Source organism: Sciurus carolinensis, chromosome 1, assembly GCF_902686445.1.
Source record: "Sciurus carolinensis chromosome 1, mSciCar1.2, whole genome shotgun sequence".
Lineage (NCBI taxonomy): Eukaryota > Metazoa > Chordata > Mammalia > Rodentia > Sciuridae > Sciurus > Sciurus carolinensis.
In genome coordinates this window covers 127,673,184-127,698,348 of record NC_062213.1, presented here as the reverse complement: position 1 = coordinate 127,698,348, position 25,165 = coordinate 127,673,184, and the positions used below count along the sequence as shown (strand labels likewise).

The window sequence follows — 25,165 nt, the reverse complement described above, 5'->3', positions numbered from 1 at the left end:
TAACATATATATGTATATTTTGTTTTGGAATTTGTTTCAGCATTTATTTGATATAGAACATCTGATGTGAATATCCCAATAACTTCTAAGCCTAGCACAGCTCCTGTAAGACCTTCCTCAGTTTTGGCTTAGAAACTTGAATCTGGCATTTCCTACCTTTCTCATCCTTTGGTTACTTTCTCACATTCTTCTGCGGGCAGAGTATTGCCTTGGATTTGTGTAGTGGAATTACCTGGACAGAGCTGTCTCCTTTTCTTTCTCTAAGCTCTCTTGATTTTAGAATTCTATTTTCCTTTCAATACCAGGAAAGAGAACAGTTGGAAGATTGGACTTTGGATGTGATGATAAAATGGCTGTCAGCCAAGTAGACTGCCATGTCCACTGTAGTGTTTTGTTAGATATTCTCAAAAAGTGAGCTCATCATATTCTTTGTATATGAGGTACCTAGAATAATCAAATTCTTAGAGACAAAAAATAGGATGCCAAGTTACCAAAGACTGGGCAGAAGGAATAACAGGGAAGTTACTGTTTAATGGATACAGAGTTGCAGTTTGAGAATTTAAAAACATTCTGGAGATAGGTAGTGCTGATGGTTATTGTGCAATGAGTGTATTTAATGCCACTGCATCATATACTTAAAAGTTGTCAAGAGGATAATTTATGTGTATTTTACTACAATAAAAAAAAGTTAAAGAAAAAGCTGGAACAAAGTTAGGAAGGAGAAATAATATGTTGGACAATGTGTTATATTTTTTAAAAAGCTTCCTACTAGAATAATAATAGATAGAACTTAATAGTGATAAATTTTGTATTTAGGTTTAATAATCTATAAGTAAGATGAATGGAATAATGACCTGGAAGTGGTAAATGATCACATTTCTGTTGTACCAATAGTACATCACATCTTAAAACAAAAACAAAAAAACCCAAGCCACTTCAACTATAAGACTCCACTAGGAGAGGCATAGTATCTAATTGAAAAATGTTCTAGTTTGCCTGGTCAGACCACACCCTGTGTCCTCACTATCTGGTATCTATAATCTTGCATATGTTTGGAGGAGAACCACTAGGAAAAGCAGGCAGTTAACTGCAGAAGGGAGATAACATTAGGTAGCTGTTGTTTGTATGACAAATAATTGAAGGACCTAAAGATGTCTTGTCGGAAAAGACAAGAAGTCAGAGTACATGATGGCTCTGAAATGTTGAATTGTGAAAGGATTATTAAGTGGAAGAGGGGTAGACTTATTCAGGGTTAATTTAGATGTTGTAACTAGAACTAAGGGGAGTGGTAAAGCTGGGTGATTTAAAAAAATTTGTTCTAATTAGTTATACATGACAGTAAAATGCATTTTGACACATTGAAACTGGGTGATTTTTGAACTAAGGAAGCAGGCAGAGAACATGGAAATGTGTCATGGAACCTGCCGTTTCATTTAAGGAGATTTAAGTATAAGAAACTATTAAAATATTAAAACAAAATGTCACCCAGTGATAAATGATATACTTTAGTAACTTAGGGAATAAAAAAAATCATTGTATTAATTTTTCCCTCCATATATTGATGTTTGTAGAAAAAAACTTCTGAGTTTGTAGAAATTTGAGGCTTAGCAGGTAAAACATTTTCTAGGCCTGATTCTTCAGAGATAGCTGCTGACAGTACTTGATTTATATTCTTACAGTTTGTATAAATTACACATAAATATATCACTATATATTTATACCCTTTTGAATTTTCTAAGAAAGATTATGAGAGACATAGGACTTAAAATCAGCCTTTAGAAATATGTGTTTAGACTGGCACAAAGAGGTAGGGATGACTTCCTAGGACCAGGGAGAGGTGTCAGCTCTTCCTGGGAGATACTCTAGAGCTGGGTTGTTGATGTAGGCGTAGTGGTGGTTGCTCATTTGGATGAGTAAGACAGGACTACCTGATGGTTGGAGTGGAAATTCCAACTTGTAGGCCTTGACTTTTTACTTTTCCTGGATAGCTCAAGATAGATCTTGAGGCCAGAAAATAATAATACAATTAGCATGTTAGAAACATGCCTGTTTGGTGGCACAAACCTATAATTCCAGCAACTAGGAAGGCAGAGTTGCAAGAATGGCAAGTTCAAGGCCAGCCTTAGTAACTTGGCAAAGTTCTTTCTGAAAATAAAAATAAAAAGGACTGAGGATGTAGTTCAGTGGTAGAGCACCCTGGGTTCAATCCCCAGTACCTTTTGCCCACCCCCAGCCCGAAAAATGAATCTGATGATATACAGGAAAAGAAATCTGAGTGAGGGAGGATGTTCTTTAGGAGGCTGTTGATATAAACATCCACATGGCAGTTGTTGCAGGCTCTGGGCCTTAGTGAGAATTGTAGACCAGAACATACATATATGACCCCTCTGTGTGACTTGGGCTTCTCACAGTCTGGCAGTTGTGTTTTTAAAGAGAGCATTTTAAGAGCACTTGTTCTAAGAGATCCCAGAGAAATCAAGCTTCTCATGACCTAGCTTCCGAAGACTCAGAATGTAAACTCCACTGTGCTCTATTGCTCAAGCAGACTGCTAAGGGCAACCCAGATTAAGAGCAGGGAAATAAGGTTACCTCTTGATAAGAGGAACATTTTGCACATACAGAGAGGAAGGTATTGATGGTGGCCATTTTCAAGGCTGTCTACATCTTTTTTTTTTTTTTTTTTTTTTTTTTTTGTGGTGCTGGGGATTGAACCCAGGGCCTTGTGCTTATGAGACAAGCACTCTACCAACTGAGCCACATCCCCAGCCCCGGCTGTCTACATCTTGATTTGTCAGTGTTAGGTAATATCTTTTGTAGTGGGGCAATTTTTATTTACTTTTGATTGATTATTCTATTACCACTAACATCTCTCATTTTCCCAATGTCTTGTATTTAAAGATTAAAGGGTTATAATTAAAGGAGAAATCTAGACTTGCTGGGCAAGAGGGATCACTTATTCTTTTTGTAAGACAAATAATAATAATAATTAAAAAAACACCAGATGCTTTTGACAATGTCTCACCATCCTCCCCAGTCTGCTACTTTTATCTGAACTCTGAAGACTTCTTTATAACACTGTAGGTATAAATAATGTGCAGGAATGTGAGAAGAATGGTCTAATGGTTAAGAACTCAGAGTTGGAGTCAGGCTGACCTCCCTTAAAATCATAGCATTACCACCAACTGTAACCCTGTCCAGTTATTTTGTCTTCTGGGGCCTCTCTTTCCCCCATCTTCCTAATGGAATTGTGTATCTACTTCACAGAATCATTGCATGAATTAGATGGCATTACATAAATGAAGTATTCATCATAGCGAATGGCATATAATAATCATAAACATAGCCATATAGGATGTTTAAAAGATAGCACGAGGTCAGATTATCCCTTGGAAAACCAAACAGTGTAACACCTGGGAAAGTCTGTTATTCCTACTGCACTCATTGGCAAATAATTGTTAGATAATATCTTGCCATGGTGGAAGATATCCTTTCTTCAGAGGTGAATGTGCTTTTGACTTCAGAGATGGTGTGTTGCTGGTGAGCAGGCAAGGTTTAATCTTGACCCAGCTGGAAGTTAAAGGGTGAGGAAAAACTTTTCTAGGGGAAACGTAGCCAGTCCTCCTTGATCATGCTGAAGGATATGGTAGGGGTAAACCTTCACTAACCACAGTGAAGGGAGCTAACTTTTTAGGACATGGAGATCCCCAGTCATCTCTCTCTTTAATATATATTGGAATCAGCTGGAGGGCCTGTTAAAACTCAGATTGCTAGGCCCAGCCCCAGAAATTCTGATTCCATATGACTAGGATGGGACCTGAGAATAGGCATGTCTAGCAAGTTCCCAAGTGATGCTGCTGCTGGTCCGGGAATCACAGAGAACTACTGGGCACAAATTAAGAAGGTGTACCATTCTCTTTAGAAAGATAGAGAAGTTAGGAGAAGGGCCAGGATGTTACACCAAGTTTTTAAAAATTCAGAAGAAAGTTTACTTAAGGTGTGGAGAATTAGCACTTTGGCCAAAGATGTTTAGATGTTTAGATGCAAATTTATAATTTTTATTAGTAATTTTTAGTATTTAAAGAATATCATAAATTAAATCTTTATCTGATATTAATTTGGTACTTGGTTCATTATTAATTTTAATTCTATACCAATATGAAAGGAGTTAGAAGAAGTAATCCGTTAAACTCTCAAATAATGCTTTAACCCTAGTATGTTTTATGAATGTTTTTGCATTTTCAAACTTTAACTACAGAGAAATTTTCAGAGTTATTTTTCAAAGTTTAAGACTAAAGCTATGACTACTTTAATTATTTTATCTAACTTCAGGTGTCTTTTAAAATATTTCAGATATAAAAATAAATTTTGGTAGTGGGTCTCATTTTGGAAAAGCTGTTTAATTGAAGGACAGTAATTTAGCAAAGATTTTGGCTGACCTTAGGAACATCTTAGCACATAATATTTTTCAGAAATCTAATCTGTTATGTTCTCTAATGTTTACATAGTTATATAGAATGCCATAGACTTAAAGAGGAAAGTTGCTAGGAAAAATAGACTGGAAGAAAGAGCTGCCTTTATCTGTGGGGAGAAAGACATGAGTGAAAGAATTTACCTTTAAGAAAGAAAGGTATATGTCTATTATATTTATGAATACCTTATGAAAAGTTAAACTAAAAAAAATTTCAAGATTTTAAAATCTGGTTCAAATAAGAATCTCACTAAAATAACCTTTTGCTTGTACTTTTTTGTCCCTACTTTGTACTACTTTCATAGTTCTCCCTTGCCTTAATTCACTGAAGCATTTAACTGTGGGAGAGAATAGCAGGACACTTCAGCTTGCTTGTTTTAGTTGGATTATCTGCAATTGAACACAACTACTTACTCTCCTAACCTCTTCTTTTTTTTTTTTCTTACCTTTATTTTATTTATTTATTTATTTATTTATTTATTTATTTATTTATATGTGGTGCTGAGAACCGAACCCAGTGCTTCACACATGCTAGGCAAGCACTCTACCACTGAGCCACAACTCCAGTCCCTCCTAACCTCTTCTTAACCAAATATTACAACCAATTCTGAACAAACTCAACTAAACTTGAGCAAGTCACCACATTAATTTTATTTAAAAAGCACATAATATACATGAACTTGAAATGCTAATGGCAATTTTTTTTTAAGGAGCTTGTTTAATGCTAGATGAGTTAGAGAGGTCAGACATTTGCCCTTTTCTCATCCCTCTGTCTCTTGCAGCAGGTGCGATTTCTATTATACATTAAAATGGATTTATAATTAAACAGTTGGGAATGGCCTGCCCAAGGGTATGCTGATTTTTATCATCTACCACTGAAAATTCTGCATCTCAGGAAACAATTTCCTATGATGTGAAAGTAATGTAGTTGATCTGCAGTTCATAACAATGGGTCATTTGTTGTTGCATGATTTTAAGCAGTGCAATGCAAGTGTGTTGTAATTGTGAGCAGCAATAGATCATCTTTGACTTTGCCTGTTGTATTAGCTGTTATGATTTGTATCAGGACAGAGCTAGCATAACACTGTGAATACTGTGGCTATATTTCCTAAGAGTTTAGAAAATGAAAATTAGAGTGGTCATGATACCAAATCCAGAATGTTCCACACATCACTGAAAAAGTTATTATTATATGTGAAAATGTATATAACATTATTTTATATCTGTTAGCATATTATGACAAGTTATACTAAACAGATGAAGAGACACATAAAATTGAATTAGATAGATAACCAAAATAAAGCATACTATATTATATGCAGAAAATAATTTGGGACGTGGCATCATTTTGAGTTGAATTATGACTTCTCCAAAATACATATGTTGAATTGCCTTATTTGGAAATAGGGTTAAGCAGATGTGATTAGCTGAGTTCATATTGGAGTTTTATCATCCCCTAATATACTATAATGATTTCTTTGTAAAAAGTGGAAATTTAGACCTAGACACGTTTTTAGGGAGAAAGTCACGTGAATTGTAGAGTTAGGCTATCAAAGCTAAGGAATTGCAAGATGCCAGCAGAGACCTAGAACAGATCTTTCCCTAGCACCTTTAGAGGCCCTGTTGACACTTGATCTTGGATTTCTACTTCCAGAACTGTTAGGCAATACATTTCTGTTTATTTTTGTTTTGATACTCTGAGCAAACTAATACAGGCATGGTGGGGGAGACAAAAAAGCACCTAAGGAGATGTTATCTCACAAGTCTGGGATGCGATGTGCAAGTACTTCTAAATCAGTCTGAACTTTAGACTGATAGTTGAAAATAGCAGACCTTGAATTATCTTGGACAATACTACACAGACATACATGTGTTATTTTGTTGTTCCTTTCATTTCTCTATGAAACTGAATAAAGTTACATTTTCCTAATTCATAGGTTGCAATTAAAATATTCTGTAGGCAAAATGGTGGGGGTTGATGAGATGCATTGGTCTTTTCTAGTATAGAGCTGATTCTATTAGATCTTAACAGCAGTCATACTTTCTATACTATATCTGTTGTATCGAATCACAGCAACAAAAACATGTTCCCTAGCTCTTAGGCACTTTGATTTAGAAAATGGAGTTTCAAATCAAATTGTTGATTTCTATAAGGATTTTAAAGAAACCAAGGAGAACATGAAGCAAAAGTTGATGATAAATTCAGGTACAAATTAGGTTTTGCTCATCTACCTGAATATTCAGCAGATAATGCGAATGCAAATATAATGGCATTTTCTTTCCAAAGAAAATAAAAAGATATTACTTGCTAAATGCCTTGCACATAACACTGCTAAGAATAGACGTGATTTGCTTACTGATGTCGAGGCTTTCATAATAACAGTTTTTAGTCACTTTTAAATTTCTTTAAAATCCTGTTATTTTTACTTTGTGAAACAGGAGATGGTCTTTGAAGACATGTGGCTACAACATAGGTATCACTGTTACCAGCACAGAAAAGGAACTACATATTAGTGTGCTATAAAATCATATTTTCAGAGTTGTGGCAGAGAGTATCCTTTTATTTGGAAATAAGTTGAGGATGAGAATGCAGAAAACTAATAGAGTAAACCAGATGTTTATGTACATCAGTATCCAAAACTGATGATCTTTGAGGAGCCCTAAGGAATTTAGCAAATGATAAGGTCTACACCTAAGTTATTTGATGTTACGTGTTGGTTGCAACAAAAACTCATACAATGAAACACTCAGTTTTTAGAAATGAGACAGCCTCAAAACTAAAAAAAAATTGCCAGAAAGGGGTAGCATATTGAACAGGACTTATAATTTGGAATCCATCCAGTGTGCTTAGGAGTGTATAAAAATGATGGGTGTTTTAGACATGGGTAGTGTAAATGATGAATTTATGTATGCAAAGGGACTTAACAAGTCGATCTGCCAAAGGAAGCCTGGAGACAGAAAGTGGATAGACATTTCTGAAGAGCTGGCAAGTTAACTTCTTATGATTCTAAAAGATTACTGTTGCTAGAAGTAAAATCTTAAGCATTCTGTACCCAGACATCTTCACTGGGAGAATATTAAGCTTGAGCTCACCATTTTGGGCAAACACCAAGAATTGGTATAATGTGGACTGAAGAGCAGAGCTGAAAGTCATTGTGAATTTTATGTTTGATCATAGTTGTCTTACCATTGTATACAAGGAAAGAAGAATGTCCTAAAGGCTATAGGAGTTCAGAGAAGTATTATTGGAAAAGGAAAAAGAATAAAAATATCCTTCTGTTTAGGGGGACAGAAAGAAGCATTAGTTTTTGTTTGTTTGTTTTTTGTTTTTTAATTCAGCAGTGTGGATAGTAACTTCAGTTAGTCCTGTGTATACCTTTTTTAAAAAATTTCCCAGTGGCTCAGGAGGCTGAGACAGGAGGATTGCCAGTTCAAAGCCTGCCTCAGCAATGGCAAGCAACCTAGTGAGACCCTATCTCTAAATAAAAATACAAAATAGGACTGTAGATGTGGCTCAGTGCTTGAGTGCCCTTAAGTTCAATCCCCAGTATCAAAAAAAAAAAAAAGTTACATATTCTTTTTTAAGTATACAGTACTATAGCCTACTATAATTAAAGTTATACATTACTCAGTTATATCCTGCTGAGTTAAAGGAGTAGGAAAAATCATAAATACTGTTAAATTTTTTCAAAAGTTTTATTTCATTAGTCTTATTATTATTAATTGCCACTGTTAACTGCTCACCATATTCTGTGTTAAGGTAATAAACCTGGATATACTACTTTCTCATACTTAACTTATTTTTGAACTGTTAGGACTTTCTGGTTGATTCTACAAGGTTGGTCGCCCTCCTGTGCACACAGGGTTCATCTGGTCTGCCATTTTTGTCTCTTTGGCCATCCTTCCTCCCTCCTTACTCATTATCCACTCCAATATCACTAAAGACAATGAGTTTGACATTATAAAAAGTTGTTAGCCTTGAAAAAGTTAATTCTTATAATTCAACTTTGAATTTTAAATTTCTAAAATAGTTTCCATTAATAGGTACTAAAAATGCTTCAAATAAAAAGTTCACTTAATTTTTTAATGCTTCATGTTGTTCCTATTTACCATGGTATACCCAGTAGAAAAATAGAAAAATATTGTCCCAAGTTGTGCGTGTATTTAATGTATTAGGGTAGATAGGATTGGGGTTTTAGGACATGTAATAACAATTTTAATTAATTGTAATAACAATTCATTAAAAGTGCTGGAGTGACTCCATTTACCTAATTTTAAAAGATTATTTTTCTTTATTTGGTTAATTTAGTTTTATATGGTGCTAGGGGTTGAACCCATTGCCTCACATGTGCCAGGCAAACACTTCACCACTGAACCACAACTCCAGCCCTTACCTAATTTTTAATTAGGTAATTTTTAAAGCACATTATATAAAATTCTTAGAATGTATACTTTTAATTTACTTTCTAATGTATATTAACTCTACTGTATTCTTCATATTATTAACTTGGTAGAATGTATTCAATATTATATTTAAATTTAGAAAGGTCCCCAGGTTGTATGTTTTACCTTGAGGATCTTTTGACTGATAATATATATATTTTTAGGTCAATTATGATAGACAAGACTTGGCATGTTATATTTGACAGATATCTATCTGCTCACAGACTTACATATTCTTATTTAGGATAATTGTGCTTTTAAGATTTTGAAAGGTGCTTCTGCTTAATAATGGATATAAAAATGAGTTCCTATCAGATGTTTAAGTGCTGTAAAATTTCTCAACTTCTGAAATTTCATACTACTTTGTGATCATTCTCCTTCAGTAATTCAAGGATGCTGTTTCTAAAGGTTAGATACAAAGTTCTTTAGTTGAGCATTCAGCATAAGAAAACTGCTTGAAACCTATTTTCATAAATGAACATTAAATGCATAAGTGAACTTAAGCATACAGTACACTATCTTTTAAAAATATTGTTGAATTCTAAGGACATTTCTAAATTCTTATGAAGAAAACAAGTAGAATAGAAGCTACTTCTAGAAGCTGTTGAATATTTTTAAAGTATTTGGACAGTTTGATAAGCATGTTATCCCTGACATTGTGTTTTATGATTATTATCTAGAAAGAGGGAGTGCTGGCATATATTGCGAATTTCCGACTGCTTGCAGAGCTTTCCAGCCCTTTCGTAAATCAGCGGTAAGTTATACTATCATTAATTATTTTAAAGTTGTGCGGTTTATTTTTAGTTTGGGAAAACTTTTTCCCCAAGATGCAAAAGCTACTTGTGTAAAAATGAGAATATGTGGTAGGAGTTATTGTCTTCATTGTCCAAATGAGGAAAATGAGCCTTGGAAAAATTCAGTTGAGTAACTTATCCAAGGTTCCCCAGCTGGTGAGTGGTGGTAGTATGAACCCAGCTCTCTTTGCACTAGACTGTGCTTTATTCCTGGTTCCAGGGCACTCTTTCACCCTCTATGGTATACACTGCAAGGTGAACCGTATTCACTGAATCTTAGAATTCAGTGGGTGTTCTTCATGACATCATTCTGGCTCATCTTAGGTTCAGTTTCCATTCTTGATACTAATGTCCTTCTGTCCCTAAATTGTAATATCAGCATTATCTTTGACTCTCATTAAAAACTTTTATTTTCACTTATTTTTTAAATTTCAAAGACTACTTTTATTTCAGATATGCACACAGCATAAGTAGCCAACAATGTATATATTGATAGCCATTGCTAAAGAATGTTTTTAACCATCCTAACCTTTTTTTGGGTGGTGGAGTGGGTACCAGGGATTGAACTCAGGGGCACTCAACCACTGAGTCACATCCCCAGCCCTATTTTGTATTTTATTTAGAGACAGAATTCCACTGAGTTGCTTAGCGCCTCACTTTTGCTGAGGCTCCTGCCTCAGCTTCCTGAGCTGCTGGGATTACAGGTGTGTGCCACCACACCTGGCTATCCTAAGAATTTTAAAAAATACAGTTCAGTGGTGTTAAGGATATTCACTAGTATCGAATATGTTGTGCAACAGATATCCAGGTCTTTTTATCTTGAAAAATTGAGACTATATTCATTAAACACTAATTCCCCCTCCCCAAAACTAGGTTAGAACTCCATCTGATGGACTCATATAGTGTTTGTTTTTTTGTGACTGGTTTATTTGTCTTAGCATATTGTCCTTAAGGTTCATCACATTGTAGCATGTGATAGGATTTCCTTTGTTAAAGCCAAATACTATTCTTTCGTATCTATGTGCCACATTTGCTTTATCTGCTCATCCTTCCATGGACATTTGCATTGCTTGCCCCTCTTGGTTATTGTAAATAATGCTGCACTGCACATGGGTATACAGATAACTCTTTGAGATCCTGAATCATATTGGACATATATTCATAAGTGGAATTGATGAATTATATAATAGTTTTATTTTTAGTTTTTAAGGATTGTCCATACTGTTTTCCAGAGTAGGTACACTTTATTTTCCTAGCAACAGTTCACAAAGGTTCCACTTTCCTCATGTCCTCACCAACACTTGTTATTTTCTATCCTTTTGATAGCTTCCATTTTAATGGATGTGAGGCAATGTCTCACTGTGGTTCTGATATGCATTTGTCTGTGATTCATGATGTTGAATATTGTGTTAGTCAAGTTTTCATCACTGTGACCAAAATGCCTGACAAGAACAACTTAGAAGAGGAATAGTTTATTTTGGTTCATGATTTCAGAGGTTCAGTCTATAGTCAGCCAACTTCATTGCTTTGAACCCAAGATGAGGCAGACCACCATGGTAAAAGTGTGGCAGAGGAAAAGCTGCTCAGCCCATGACTGCCAGGAAGCAAAGAGGAAGGGGCTGCAGGGAAAGTGCACCCCGAGTGACCCACCTCCTCCAACTACGTCCACCTGCCTACAGAGACCACATTCAAATATGGTTACTACACTCAAATTAGGATGGACAGGGGACTGGAGTTGTGGCTCAGTGGCAGAGCACTTGCCTAGCATGTGTGAGGCACTGGGTTCGATTCTCAGCGCTGCATATAAATAAATTAATAAATAAAGTAAAGGTCCATCAACAACTAAAAAAAATTTTAAAAATTAGGATGAACTGATTAGGTCAAAACTCTCATAATCCAGTCATTTCAGCTGTGAATATTCCTACATTTGCACAGCAACTTTTGCCCCCAAAAGTTACACCTCATTTCCAAAAACAAGTATCTACATATACTTGTTGTCCACTTGTATATTTTCTTTGAAGAATTGTCTATTCAAGTCCTTTGCCAATTTGTTAACTGGATTATTTGGGATTTTATTGTTAAATTAAAATAGTTCCTTATATATTATGAATCTTAACCCTTTATTAGATATATGATTTACAAATATATTATTGCATTCATAGGCTGGCTTTTCATTCTGATGATTGTTTCCTTTGGTGTGCAAAACTTTTTAGGGTTGTTGTCCTATTTGTTTTTATTTTTTGTGGCTTTGCTTTTGGTGTCATATCAAGAAATCATTGCCAAATCTCATGTCCTGAAGGTTTTCCCTATATTTTCTTATAGTTTGATCTTATATTTCAGTCTTCAATCCATTTTGAGTTAAAATTTGTATGTAATATAAGGTAAGGGTTCATTTTTTTTGTATGTGAATGTTTAATGTTCCCAGCACTATGTGTTGAAGAGATGTCTTTTCTCCATTGCGTAGTCTTGGTATCCTTGTAAAAGATCACTTGGCCCGATATGGAAGGGATTATTTCTGAGTGCTCTATTCTGTTCCACTGGTTTGTGTGCAAATCTATCTGTCTGTCTGTCTATCTATCTATCTATTTATCTATTTAGCTATAGGTAAATATCTATAGATGGTGCCACACCATCTAGATTACTTTTGCTTGGTAGTATTTTTTGAAGTCAAAGTGTCAGACTACTTTGTTTTCTTTTTTGAGATTGTTTTGGCTATTCCCTTGAGATTCTATATGAATTTTAGAGTTTTTACTATTTATGAAAAAAATGCCATAGAGATTTTGATAGGGATTTTATTGAATGTGTCAATTACTTTGGGTGGGGTAGACATTTTAATAATTCTGCATCTTCTAATTTTTGAGCACAGACTGTTTTCCCATTTATTTGTATCTCTGATTTCTTTTAGCATGTCTTGTAGTTTTCAGTGTACACATCTTTTAGCACTTTGGTGAAGTTTATTCCTGAGTATCTTATCTTTTTTGATGCTATTGTAAATGAGTGTTTTCAAATTTTTTATTAAGAATGGTCATTTTTTGGAACTTTAGATTTATAGAAAAATTGCAAAGATAGATCAGAACTCACACATACCCCTTACCTAGTTTTCTCAAGGTTTTAACATTTTACATTACCACAAAACATTTGTCAAAAACTAAAAACCTAGCACTGATAAGTAACTATTAAGTAAATTCCAAGCCTTTTGGGCCTTATCAGTTTTTTCATTAGTGTCTTCATCTGTTCCAGGGTCCATTCCAGATGCCACCCTGCATTTCATTGTCTCCTCAGTCTGGGGACATGTCCCCACAGTCTCCTCTGATCTGTAACAGTTTCGTAGTCTTTTCTTGTTTTTCTTGATCTTGACTCCTTGTTAAGGAGTATTGGCCCGTTTTTTCACAGAATGTTCCCCAGTCTGGGTTCTTTGTGTGCTTTTCTCATGAATGGGCATAACTTACAAGACTTTGGAAGGACTCCCATAGAGGTGAAGGACTCTTCTTGTCATTCCTTAGCAGGGGTTCTTTACAACTCCTTGATATCACTGGAGATGTTAACCTTTACCATTTGGTTAAGATGATGTTTTTTGCCAGGTTCCTCCATTATAGTCCCCCCACCCCCCATATTCTGTTTTTTGAAAGTATGATTTAAAATGTATCCTACCCTCAAGGCACCGAGGGAGGGAGGGAATTGTTCATTTTGGACATTAGTTTTATTGTTATCCTTGATCATACTTGCTATTTAATAATGTCTGATAGTTTTTTTCCTATGAATTGTTTAGTTGTCCCTCTTTCCATGTCCTAGTTCCATTTTCAATACCTATTTTCTTACTACAAACCACATCCTGTTTATACTGCTCTCTCTGGCTTTGGAAGCTCCCTGTGATCTGTTCCTTATGTTTCCAGCCCCGTTTCTTACTATTCAGAATCAGTTTTGTAGCCTGTCTACTACTTGAGAGTTGTTTTCAATTTTCTTCCTTTATTTTCCCCATATCTTTTACCCCCCCCCCCTTTTTTGGTAATGGGAATTGAACCCAGAGGCACTTTCCTACTGAGCTGCATTCCCAGCCCTTTTTATTTTATATTTTGAGAAAGGGTCTCACTAAGTTGCTAAGGCTAATCTCGAACTTGTGATGCTTTTGTCTCAGCCTCCCAAGCTTTTCTCCCAAAATTAAAAAAAAACTGTGTGTCCTTTAAATTCTAAAATCCCAATTCCCAAACCCAAGGGAAGGCTTTTATGATTATATGTAGTCTTTGTATCATAGTCACGTGTTTTATATTCTCAGGTGGTACAATAGATTCATCATGTCCAAAATAATACCACATATCTCTCCCTGCAGTCTCTTGATCAACGTGTGGCTCTCTGTCTAGTTACTCACGTTCAATATCTGGGAATCATCCTGTTTCTTCCTCATTTGTTCTGTCACTAGGTCCTACCATATCACCTCTTAAATATTTTTTACCTCTACCACCTCTTTTTTCATCTCTACTGTTGGTGCCCTAGTTCATCACCTCTTACCCACATTGCCTTACCTGCCTCTAACTCTGTACTGTCCAGCAGAATAGCCATGAGCTACATTTAGGTAAAGTATCCCTTACCCAAAATGCTTGGGACCACAGGTGTTTCAGATTTCAGATATTTTAGGATTTTAGAATGTTTGCATACACATAATGAAACATCTTGGGGAAAACACCCAAGTCTAAACATGACATTCATTTAAGTTTCATGTACACTCTATACACAGATCTACAGGTACTTTAATATAATATTTATAATACACCTGCATTTTGACTATAATCCATCACATGGGTTACCTGTGGAATTTCCCACCTGTGGCATTGTGTCCATTCTCAAAATGTTTCAGATTTGGGGTTTTTATGATTGGGATGTTCAACCTATATGACTATTTATATTTAAGTTAATTAAAATGTAAATTTAAAAAATCAGTTCCTTAGTCTGACTTTTCGTGTGCTTCATAGCCCCGTGTTACCTATGGCTGCTGAAGTATGCAGCACATTCAAGGAGCATTTTCATGGTTGTAGAAAGTTCTTTTGAACAGTGCTACTCTAGACCAGGTTGGCAAACTATGGTCTGAGCTAAACCTACTGCTTTTTTTGTAAAGTTTTATTGGTGCACAGCTATGTTTATTACCATGACTGCTTTCTTCTGAGGACAGCAAGGCTTAGTAGTTGTGACAGAGAGGGGGTGGTCTCCCCAGGCTAAATGTCACTTTCTGACTCTGTTGGAAAAGGTTTGCTGATTCCTGCTCTAGACCATATACCTGCCTCCAGTCCTGTCCCCCTTTCTTCTCTCTTTTATAATATTGTTTACAGTGAAGATAATATGCAGCTCTCCTGGTTGAAACCTCTCAGTGGCTCCTGCTGCTTACAGAATAAAGTATGAGTCTTTAATGTTCCACAGAAAGCTCTCCAAGTGGAACTGCCTTACCTCTTTCTGGCACATTTTCCCCAAACTCTGATCTCATGCCAGTTTCTCCATTTCCTGGCAAGGGCCTCCTATCATCTTCATCATTTTTCAGCACTTAACCCAGAGATCACTTTTATCATGAATCCCCATCTCTTTTTAGACAGGTTGTGTACACCTCACTTGTGCTTCCACTAAAAGCAACATATATTTGCTAATTTTTAATTAGTTGAAAAAATAGGATCGTGATTGCTGGATTGTATGCTATGAGTATGTTTATCTTTATAATGGGCTACACTGTCTTCTAAAGTGGCTACCATTTTGGATTCCCACCAGCAATCAATGCATATCCTGTTGGTTCATGTCCTCATCAGCACTTTTTTTTTTAGATTTTAACCATTTTATAGCTGAATAGTAGCATCTCATTTTATTTGTATTTTCCTAATACAATGTTGTCTGTCTTTTGTTTGTGTTTTGTTTTGAGTTAAGGTTTTACTATGTTGCCCAGGTTAGTCTCAAACTCCCCAGGCTCAAACGATCCTCCCACTGCAGCTTCCCAAATAGTTGGGACTATGGATGTGAGCCACTGCACCCAATATAAAGCATCCTTTATGTTCTTGTTTCCCATCTTCTCTAATGAGTTGTTTAAGATCTTTTCCCCTGGTTTTAATTGGGTGTTTTGCATATTGATGAGTCTTAAGAATTCTTTGTATATGTTGAAGTCATGTACTTTTATCATATATGTGTGCGGTAAATATTTTCTCCCAGCGTACAATTGTATTTTCATTCTCTTAATAGTGTCTTTCACAGAGTGAATTTGTTTTTTTAGTGAAGTCCAACTTACCAATGTTTCTCTCCCATAGATTGCATTTTTGATAATGTTATCTAAAAACCAGCCAAACTGAGTTCATGCAGATATTTTCCCCTGTGTTTTCTTCAGGAAATTTTATGGTTTTGTACTTCATATGTAGACCTTTGAGCCATTTTGAGTTAATTTATATATAAAGTGTAAGTTCTCTGCCTAAGTTCTTTTTTCTGCATATATGGACATATAATTTTGCACATTTTTCATTTTCTTCACCAAATGACTGTCCAAAATCATCTTGAGTATATCTGTGTGAGTCTATTTCTGAACTTTTTCTTCTGTTCCATTAATTTATTCACCTATTTCTTCATCAGTTCCATGATGTCTTGATACTGTAGCTTTACAGTTAGCCCTAGAGTAGGTGCTGCAAGTCCCCAATTTTGTTCTTCCCAGCACTGTGCAAGCTGTTCTAGCTCTCTGCCTCTCCATTTATATTAGATTTATACCTTAAGAAGATGTTCCCCGACTTTATAAACTGAAACATAAAATTGAGATGGTTAATTGCCAGGGTTTCAGAATATGATTCTTTAATTCTCTTTTCAGGTGGTTCTTTGAAGCTCTGAAGTATCCTAAGTTTTCTAAAGCTAACGTCATCAATGGGATTCTCATGACGGTGGTATTCTTTGTCGTGCGGATAGTAGCAATACCTCCTTTGTATGGCTTCATGTATTCCGTGTATGGAACAGAACCCTACAGAAGTCTTGGATTTTTAATCCAGTGTTCCTGGATCTCAACTTGTGTTGTTTTGGATGTGATGAATGTCATGTGGATGATCAAAATTTCAAAAGGGTGCATGAAAGTCATCTCTCTCATCAGACAAGAGAAAGCCAACAATAGTCTTCAGAATGGAAAAGTTGACTAAAGGTGTGATTTTTCAAACACCTTCATTTAGATAAGCAATCCTCATTGCTACCCAGCATTATACCTACTACTAGGATGAAATCTTGGCATGTTCTTGTGCTTTGTTATTAATTATAATTGTTATTCAGGGTTTCAGTGTCATTTTTTTTTTTTTTTACCTTTAGAAAAAAGAAACTAAAATTTAGTTTTCATTCCAAGATTTCCTCTTTTCTTCTGCATTATAGGCATGGATAAAATCTTAAAGGTTTAAATAAAAATTGTAAATGTAGCGGTGAATTTTTCTAGAAATCTCTCAGCCTGCACTGGTATTTTTCTATGTGGAAAGATGACTGTGATGATTTGGCACACTTGATGTGTCACCAGTTTTGCAGAAAGGATGGAAACTACTTTGAAATCTGTAAATAGCACTCAACATTTTGTTATGCTGCACTCTCTTCTCATGTCAACACCTATATGGGGTTTAATTTCTAAATTGTTGACATGTTCTTTTCCTAGGTTATTAGAAATGACTTTTTTCATTTCAGATATACATTCATCTATTAATGATGAAGGATTTTACTCACTTTGGTAATATTTCATTAGTTTAGTTATGGAAAATACTTCTGCATTTTACAGTTTTTTAGATGTCACTTCTATTTTTAGTATTTTATCAAATTATTTCTTATTTTATAGTAAGGCTTAAGACAGACATTTTGAACCTCCTTAGAGGATGAATTTCCTCTTCTAAAAATGCATGTTGGTACATGACCACTTAGGCTGATAGGAGGAATAATTAAGAGAAAAGTTTTAAGATTGCTGTTTGTCTGCTTCCCTTGCATTTTTTCTATGAAAATTATGTTATTTCTATTTGCAAATCTCCCCAATTTCAGAATCCAACATCACCATACCAATTTTATGCAGTATGGATCTATCCTACACCTTCAATAAGCCTCTTGTTGTTGAGACCGAAACTACCAAAAAAAAAAAAAAATCAGTATTTATATCTTTTTTTTTTTTTTTTTTTTTTTTTTTGCAGTGCTGGGGATTGAACCCAGAGCCCTATGCTTTTAAGGCAAGCACTTTACCAACTGATCTATCTTCCCAGTCCAGTATTTATATCTTACTCACAATTTACTCTCATGCTTGCTTAGCATTTTGAGTGTTTTGAATTTTTCTTAAAGAGCAGGAGGGAAATTAGGTAATTTAATTCAAATTCAAGCATTGCTTTTCAAAATTATTGTCTTATGTGAAGATAAATGACTTTTTTTGTGTGTGTATGTGTTCACTTTGTTTCATGCAATCCAAATATAGAATTATATATTTAGTTCTTAATACCTTTATTTATTTTTCTCAAGTACTTGATTTAATGATTGTTCTTAATTAAGAAAAAAGATTTAGTTTAACTAGTGGTGAATACTTGAACTTAATTGAACCCAAACCTAAAGATCTAATCCATTATTTCTCAGTTCGAAGGACAATGTTTGGTTCAGTTTCATTGCTCATTTTAGGATGGTGAAAGGAGTTTAGCTGAATATCATAAATACTTTTAATTTGACTCTTCAATGCAGATAGAGCCTGATAAGTTCTAGAACTCAAAGACAAATTGAAATCTTAGTATATAACTAAATGATAAAACAAGGTTGATTGGCTTATAATGGCACATTTATTTTTGGAAGACAAAGTAATGCAAATTGTAGGTATTTATTTTAAAGCAGTTAATATTACATTGATAATTGATTACTAAATTTATTGCTGCCCACATTAGAGGCATTTAAATATGTACTGGTTATCTAGAGTGTGAGGGTGTACAAAAACAAGTGATTTTATCTTGTTCTTGCTCTTTGCAAGAAAAGTAGCTTTTTTAAAAAGGAAGACATTTATATTGCAAAACTATTTTGGAAATTGATTTATTTAGAAAGTAAATGTTGAAATAAATATTTTTGACTCTTTGGATATTTCTATAATTGTAAACACAGATTTTAAACCCACCATTAAAATGACAAAAATATAAAGCTATGTTAGTGAGTCTCCATATAGCAGTTTCAATAGTTGTTTCATGCTTTCAACTTCATTTTTACTGTCACTGACATTACCTTTCACTGATTGGCATAACTACTCATTAAGTAATTGTATTTAAAATATCAAAGTTTTGAACTAAGGCTTGTTGTTCTCCTAGCAATCCTTATGCTGGCTGCATGACAGTTAATTCAGTCTCCATATTCAGTATTCAGAAGTAGTGCTATACATTTTTACATACAGAAGATATGAAATGGAAATGTCATGACAAACTGTCAAGCTTCTTTATGTCAGATCTTTACAGGGGCTATACTTTGCTGTTCTGCAATTGTATCCATCTACCTAAAATATAAATAAAGACAGAATATATCATTTATTAAACAATGAATTTTCATTTGTTAAGTGACAAACTTTTGCTAGACATTTTGGATATTTAGTATTTTGGCTACACAGATTAATTTAAATGATTCTATCAGGCATTCTGATATTTAATAACTATTAAAATATTTATAGAAAATAAATGCAAATTGGTATAAATTTTTAAGCAATTCTATTTTTCTAGAAAATTCGTGACAACCTGTGTAGTATTCTAGAAAATAAAAGTTCTTGCAAAACTTAAACAGGAATGAAAATCAACTATTAACTTGCAAAATCACAGATTCTACATTAAAGGTTTTATTTGTAAGAATTTAAAAATTGTGAACTTGAGCTTATAGAGTTTGCGTTCTTATGTCTAAATTCTTTTAAAGGATTTTTTGCTTTTATTTAAAACTCAAAACGAAGTTATATATGAGTGTAAAGAAATTAACTCAAGCTTAAATTACCCTATAGTACGTTGACTTTTTAAAAATTGTGTTATTTTATAGATTAATTCTCTGTTAAGTGAAATGATAGTTATATTGTTACCATCTCTTAAGAGTGACTCTGATATATTGTGGATGACCCAGTACTGTCTTAAAGGTCTGGTTTTGAAAACTGACTAGTTTATAGGTATTTGAATCAAATTCTTAATTTTAATAATTTCTTTGACTTGAACCAGGTTTTTACTAAAGTGACAGTTTTTAAATTTTACAACTTCTCTGAGATGGATTGGGCGTTTGGAGAATGTTCTTTATGGTATGAAAGGTATGCTTTATATGTTTCTCATCATGCACTTAGAAACGTTATTCTCATGGAGATACATAGGGGAAAGAACTGTTGTGCATGTTTTTTTTGTTTCATCTTTAAAGGAAATAAACAAAAGACCCTATTAAAATGAATATTTGAATAAATTTCTGTTTCTATGTTGCTCTTAACTCCAAATATGTAGATATCCATCTGGATTGGCATTTAGTGGTTTAGTCTGTTGCATGAAATGGAAAAGCACACCTATTTGTTGACATCATCAATTATACTTCATAGAAACTTATGTTTTGGTATATGTTTTGGATTCCATAAGAAGCCAATGTGTCATTTTATCTGAGGAGTTACTCAGTGTCTCAGCACGTCAGAGCCGGCACAACAGTGAGACCCTTTCTGTGTGCAGAGACTGGAGGCACACGCACCTCCCAGCCTTAACCACAGCTCACTTGCACTAAAGCTGAAAAATGAATTCTGTTTGTATTTTGGTGCTGAGGATTGAATGCAGGGCCTTGTGCATGCCACACGTGCACTCTACAACTGAGCTGCAGCCCCAGCCCTGAAAATGAATTCTGATGCAAAAATATGGTAGGAATGAGAAAAACTCACAGGACCTAGAGTTGGAGGAGACACTGAGACTGTTTTTCCCTTAAAAGATGAAGGTTCTTCCTCATCCAGAAATTTTTCTCCGAGTCCTTTCAGCCCGTCCATTACTTCTTCCTAATACCCCAAAGACTTCCTCAGCACCTCTCTTCCTTATGCTGACACCTTTCTGTATCAACTTCTGAGACATCCCAGTTCACCTGTAAGCTGCTCAGTCTGCTGACAAATTTAAAGGTTTACAAATAGTTTCTGTCATTTTAAAAAGCTTTGTAGTAAGTTTAAGTAGAGATCAGACAAACCATAATTTATTAACAGGCTTCAGGAAGCCATTGAACATTTAATACCTGTTTATAACACAAAGCAAAGCTAATTATGGTTTTATTAAGAAACATCTGTAATCTCTTTCTTAAACTGGTTTAGCAATAAGAGTTTTATAAAGTGTTTCAGCTGGGGTTTTATTGTTGGCATGTAATTATGCAAATGTTCTTAGACCCCATGACAGAAGGGGGGAGTGTGGGGAACTAACCTAACTCTATTATGAGGTGGGGGATATGACTTGTAACAGAGTCCTGCTCTACCATAGAGCAATCTTTGTTATGGTAATATTCATAAAAACAAACTTACTTGCAAACAGATAACTTGGTGTTTCCCGGAATACAACATCCACTGACTTGACAAGGACTTGAACTCTGTTTCTTTCTTACCTAGATTTCAAACAACCTCTACTATCTTTGATATAAGAACCTTCATTGGAAGATATTTTGGAGTGCAGTGAAGGATTGTAGGCATCTCCTAAAGATCTCTTTTTTTCTTTTTGCACTGATAATGTTTACACTTACTGAGCAGCAGTTTTGATACCAGGCCCTACACACAGACCAAAACAATGAGAAATGTTTCCAAATCTCAAATATTTATAAGTACAATACCTCTGGCTGAAAACTTGTTAAACATCATCTGTATATTTTGTTCTTTATATTTTTATGTAATGCTTTCTGTAATTAAATGCACATCAGTTATTTGCTACTTGTTAACAAAACAAGAATACTGCTGTAAATGTGCTGTATCTTTTTGTTTCTTGCTTGGTTTGTTTCTGGTCTGATTATGTCTACTTTTTACTTAAGGAATGTTCATGTGGATAATACTCTAACTTATAACTATGATAGGTTATGAGTTTTCTTTTGATAATCATTAGAATTTGTAATAGTGACATTTAAGCAGACTTTATTTGAAAAAGCTACTTGAAAACTGCAGTACATGCAATAGCTATGGGATATATATATCTATATATCTATATGTCTATATATATACAATTTTTCCTGAAAATATATAATATACAATATGTAATTGTCAAAGATTTTTGGAGGTTTCTCAAAATACATTTAACATTTTGAGAGTCACATACTTTTAAATTTATTTCCATAAAGTTGAACTTTTATTTATAGAATATAAGACTAGATAATTTGTAAATCAGTGTTACTAAGACTAATTAAAATATGATATAGTATTCTTTATTTTGGTTTCTGGTTGTGCTTTATCTGAAGGGATACTGTGTCTTTCAATATTTTCATTAAAATTTTGAAATGTTGTATACTTTGTATGTGTACCATTTAAAATTATATGCAAGTTCTAAGCAATAATCCGCATGTTATATAAGGTCAGCCTACTTTGTCATGACTATTTAATACTAATTTTAAGAATGATACAAATCACATTCTATAAACTACTTCCCCATGAACACCTTTGGATTTTCTTGTGCTGGAACACTACTAAAATGTAGTGCAAAGCTTTGTATTTTGTGAACAAAAATAAAATTAATTATTTAGTGCAAAAGTTTGTCTACAAGGTGTTTACTTCAATAGTAATTAATTTGGTGAGATTATGTCCCTAAAATCAATCTCTTCTGAGTCCTAAAGGTAAGTTTTATTTCTCAAGGTGTTTGAAGAGCTTGTTAACCTTCCCTCCATCTCTCCCCTCTGAGGTCCCAGCCTATCACAAATCAGAAAGAGTTGCAAATATTTAAGTCATGCTTGCTAATGGAAGGAATGGTGCTATCTAATCAATAAGCCCTTTTAGATTAAGTGAAACTTGGCAGTTAGGTTTTTAATCTCCTTCCTTTTGTCCCTTAGGCCTCTCATATGGTCTGTAGTGTTTTTTGCCAAATGTCTTGGCTGTAATCCCTGCCTTCTCAAATTGCTTGTGGCATTCCTCTTGCTCTTGGTCTGAGAATATCCAGTAGATCAGGAAGCTGAGCACTAATTGAATAGAATACTGAAGTGGTTTCATCTCTGGAGAATATCATGAGTCATGTTCAAAATATGCCTAAAATGTTGTGTCGAGACTGGCAAGGGAACAGCTGAATTTCAGAATGAAAATAGCAATCACAGCTGTCAGTGGAGATAGGCCTCAGGTGAAATTACAAGGATTCAGAACTGCTTGAAGCAAGTGGACACCTCAGGTTGTCTCATACAAATTCACCCTTTATTCTTGTATTCTCTAGTCTTTACCAAAGTCTACTTTCTGCTTCTCCTCCCTTTTAATGGTCCTTCAGCATGCACAAGTTTAAGTGATTTGGCAAATTTGTTAACTTTCCCAAATTACATGCTAGTAACTGACAGTCTGACATATGTACCTGGATGCTCCCCCAAACAGAACTTTTCATCTAAGGACACTGTACACCACTGTGCCTGAGTGACTGTGCCTATTGTCATCTATGGCACAGTGCACCTTGGTCTCCCTGAAATTGCCAAATAGCCCCTTTCTCCTCTCCTTCCTCCAGCTAAATTCCCATGACTGCATCTACTCTTACCATTTTACCAGATCACCAGCATGAATTACCTGAGCACAGGGAGAAATGAAAGGTAACAGGGATGAGGGGCTACCTTTCTATCAAGGATAAAGGTCAAAGATAGGTGGAAATTTGCAAAGAACTCCTGGTGCATTCCAGGTTCCTGACAGGCCACTGACTCATGGTTTCCTTGCAACCCTCTCAGGTTCCCCCTCTGTCCCCATAACTCGTGACTCCCTATGGTGTCAGTTCAGCCCATGAAGTCAAAGAGTTCGTGAAAAGTCTAGAGAAAATGGTCAGAGGTCCAAAGAATAAGGCTCTTTTGTGAAGTTTCTGCTGTGGGTCTAAGAGACCCCAACTTGCTATGGAACTGGTTCCCTAGGTGAGGCAGTTTTTGGTTGGTGAGAGAAGAGGCAAAAGTCTAAATGTGGAGCAGAAGAAGCTTTGTGTCCTGAATGGGGGTGGAGGCTGCCGTGACTGGGTTAGGTTTCCATTTGTGAAGTGTCAAGAGGTGAAAAAGCATACACTCATGGAGTACATACAGTCTCTGATCTCCCTGACTCTGTCCTCTTTCCATCACAGTGCTACTGACCATGTCATTTATCTTGAATTTTTGTCACAGTCCTGCTGAAAACTTCCAGTACTCCATTCCAAGTGTAAATTGCTTAAACTGAACTTAAGATTCTCCACTGTATCACCCTGTACTACCTACTCAACCTCATTGAACATCTGAAAGTTTTACCAGGTGGGCACCACTGTCTGCCACATGGTCCTACAGTCCCAGGCATGTTTACTGGCTGCACCTCTAGTCTGCAGGCCCTTCCTCACTCACAGATTGTGTGCTATTCATTCTCAATATCATGTATTAAGAAAATTCGTTTTGAGGACTGGGGTTGTGGCTCAGTGGTAGAGCGCTCTCCTGGAACACCTGAGGCACTGGTTTGATTCTCAGCACCACATAAAAATAAAATAAAGGTCTAAAAAAAAAGAAAATTAGTTCTTTTCTTTTCCCTCTAAAAACAAAACAAGTAAATGTTCAGGTAGAGTGGAGAGGAATAAACTCATTATTTTACCATTTATAGAATACTTGCTAGATTGTCAGGTGAGTTCCTGGAACAACTAGGATAAATAAACTTGCTCTTGATTGACAGCTTGTATCATAGCACTTTCTGTCCTGAACAAGCTTTTCTTGCCACAGAAGAGCTGCTATGTGTACTTTTTAGCCTTAAGGTCAAAGAAATGAGTTCACCACCCCCACTGACTGTGACAAGTAGCAGAAGCAGGGTACTCCTCGGGCTGGAGCACAGACTTTGATAGTTGGAATAACATGGTAGGAAGACTTTTCATCTGGGAGTTTAGAGACTGGGAACCCAGTTCCAGCTCTACTACCCACTGGTAACCATTTTAGAAAAGCATTTTCACCTTGCTGGCAATTTTTTTTTTTTTTTTCAATTGTAAAGTAAAAAGTTGAACTCAGTGAGTTGAAGACCCTTTTTCTTTCAAACTCCATCATTCAATGTTATGGTAATTAGAATCAGGCTTAAGATACAGCAATGTATGGCAGATTTTAATTCCTATCAGGTAGCAATTTCAGAATGTTATTCAGTTGTGTAAATTTTTGGAGTTCTTCAGTTGTGTAAATTCTAATTTTGATTGTGACCATATGCCCTTGAGTGAGTCCTTTTGTTTATGAATCCATCTGCCTCACTTGCAAGAGGAGATGGTATCACTTGCAATCAATGAACCTAGCCAAAAAAGGCTGAGTATAATATTTGCTAAGTGCTTCTCAACATTCTTAGGGGGAAGAGATAAAGTTTTAA

The 25,165-nt window shown here is 35.2% G+C and overlaps 1 protein-coding gene and 1 non-coding gene across 9 annotated transcripts in view; one reads left to right on the top strand and one right to left on the bottom strand.

Annotated features, from left to right (window-relative positions):
• Positions 1 to 22,384, top strand: part of Tlcd4 (TLC domain containing 4) — an 87,233-nt gene extending 64,849 nt beyond the window's left edge. For 6 of the 8 annotated variants that reach the window (XM_047548598.1, XM_047548606.1, XM_047548586.1 and 3 more), the window contains 2 exons: positions 9,592 to 9,665; positions 16,526 to 22,384. In XM_047548598.1, coding sequence (XP_047404554.1) covers positions 9,592 to 9,665; positions 16,526 to 16,844 — 393 coding nt within the window. In that variant the 3' untranslated portion in view covers positions 16,845 to 22,384. The remainder of the gene's footprint in view (positions 1 to 9,591; positions 9,666 to 16,525) is intronic. The other 2 variants (XR_007108226.1, XM_047548556.1) reach the window with 2 other exon arrangements.
• Positions 2,692 to 2,765, bottom strand: Trnam-cau (transfer RNA methionine (anticodon CAU)). Its single transcript has one exon. It is a non-coding gene; the product is annotated as a tRNA-Met (tRNA).
• Positions 22,385 to 25,165: the final 2,781 nt, after the last annotated feature.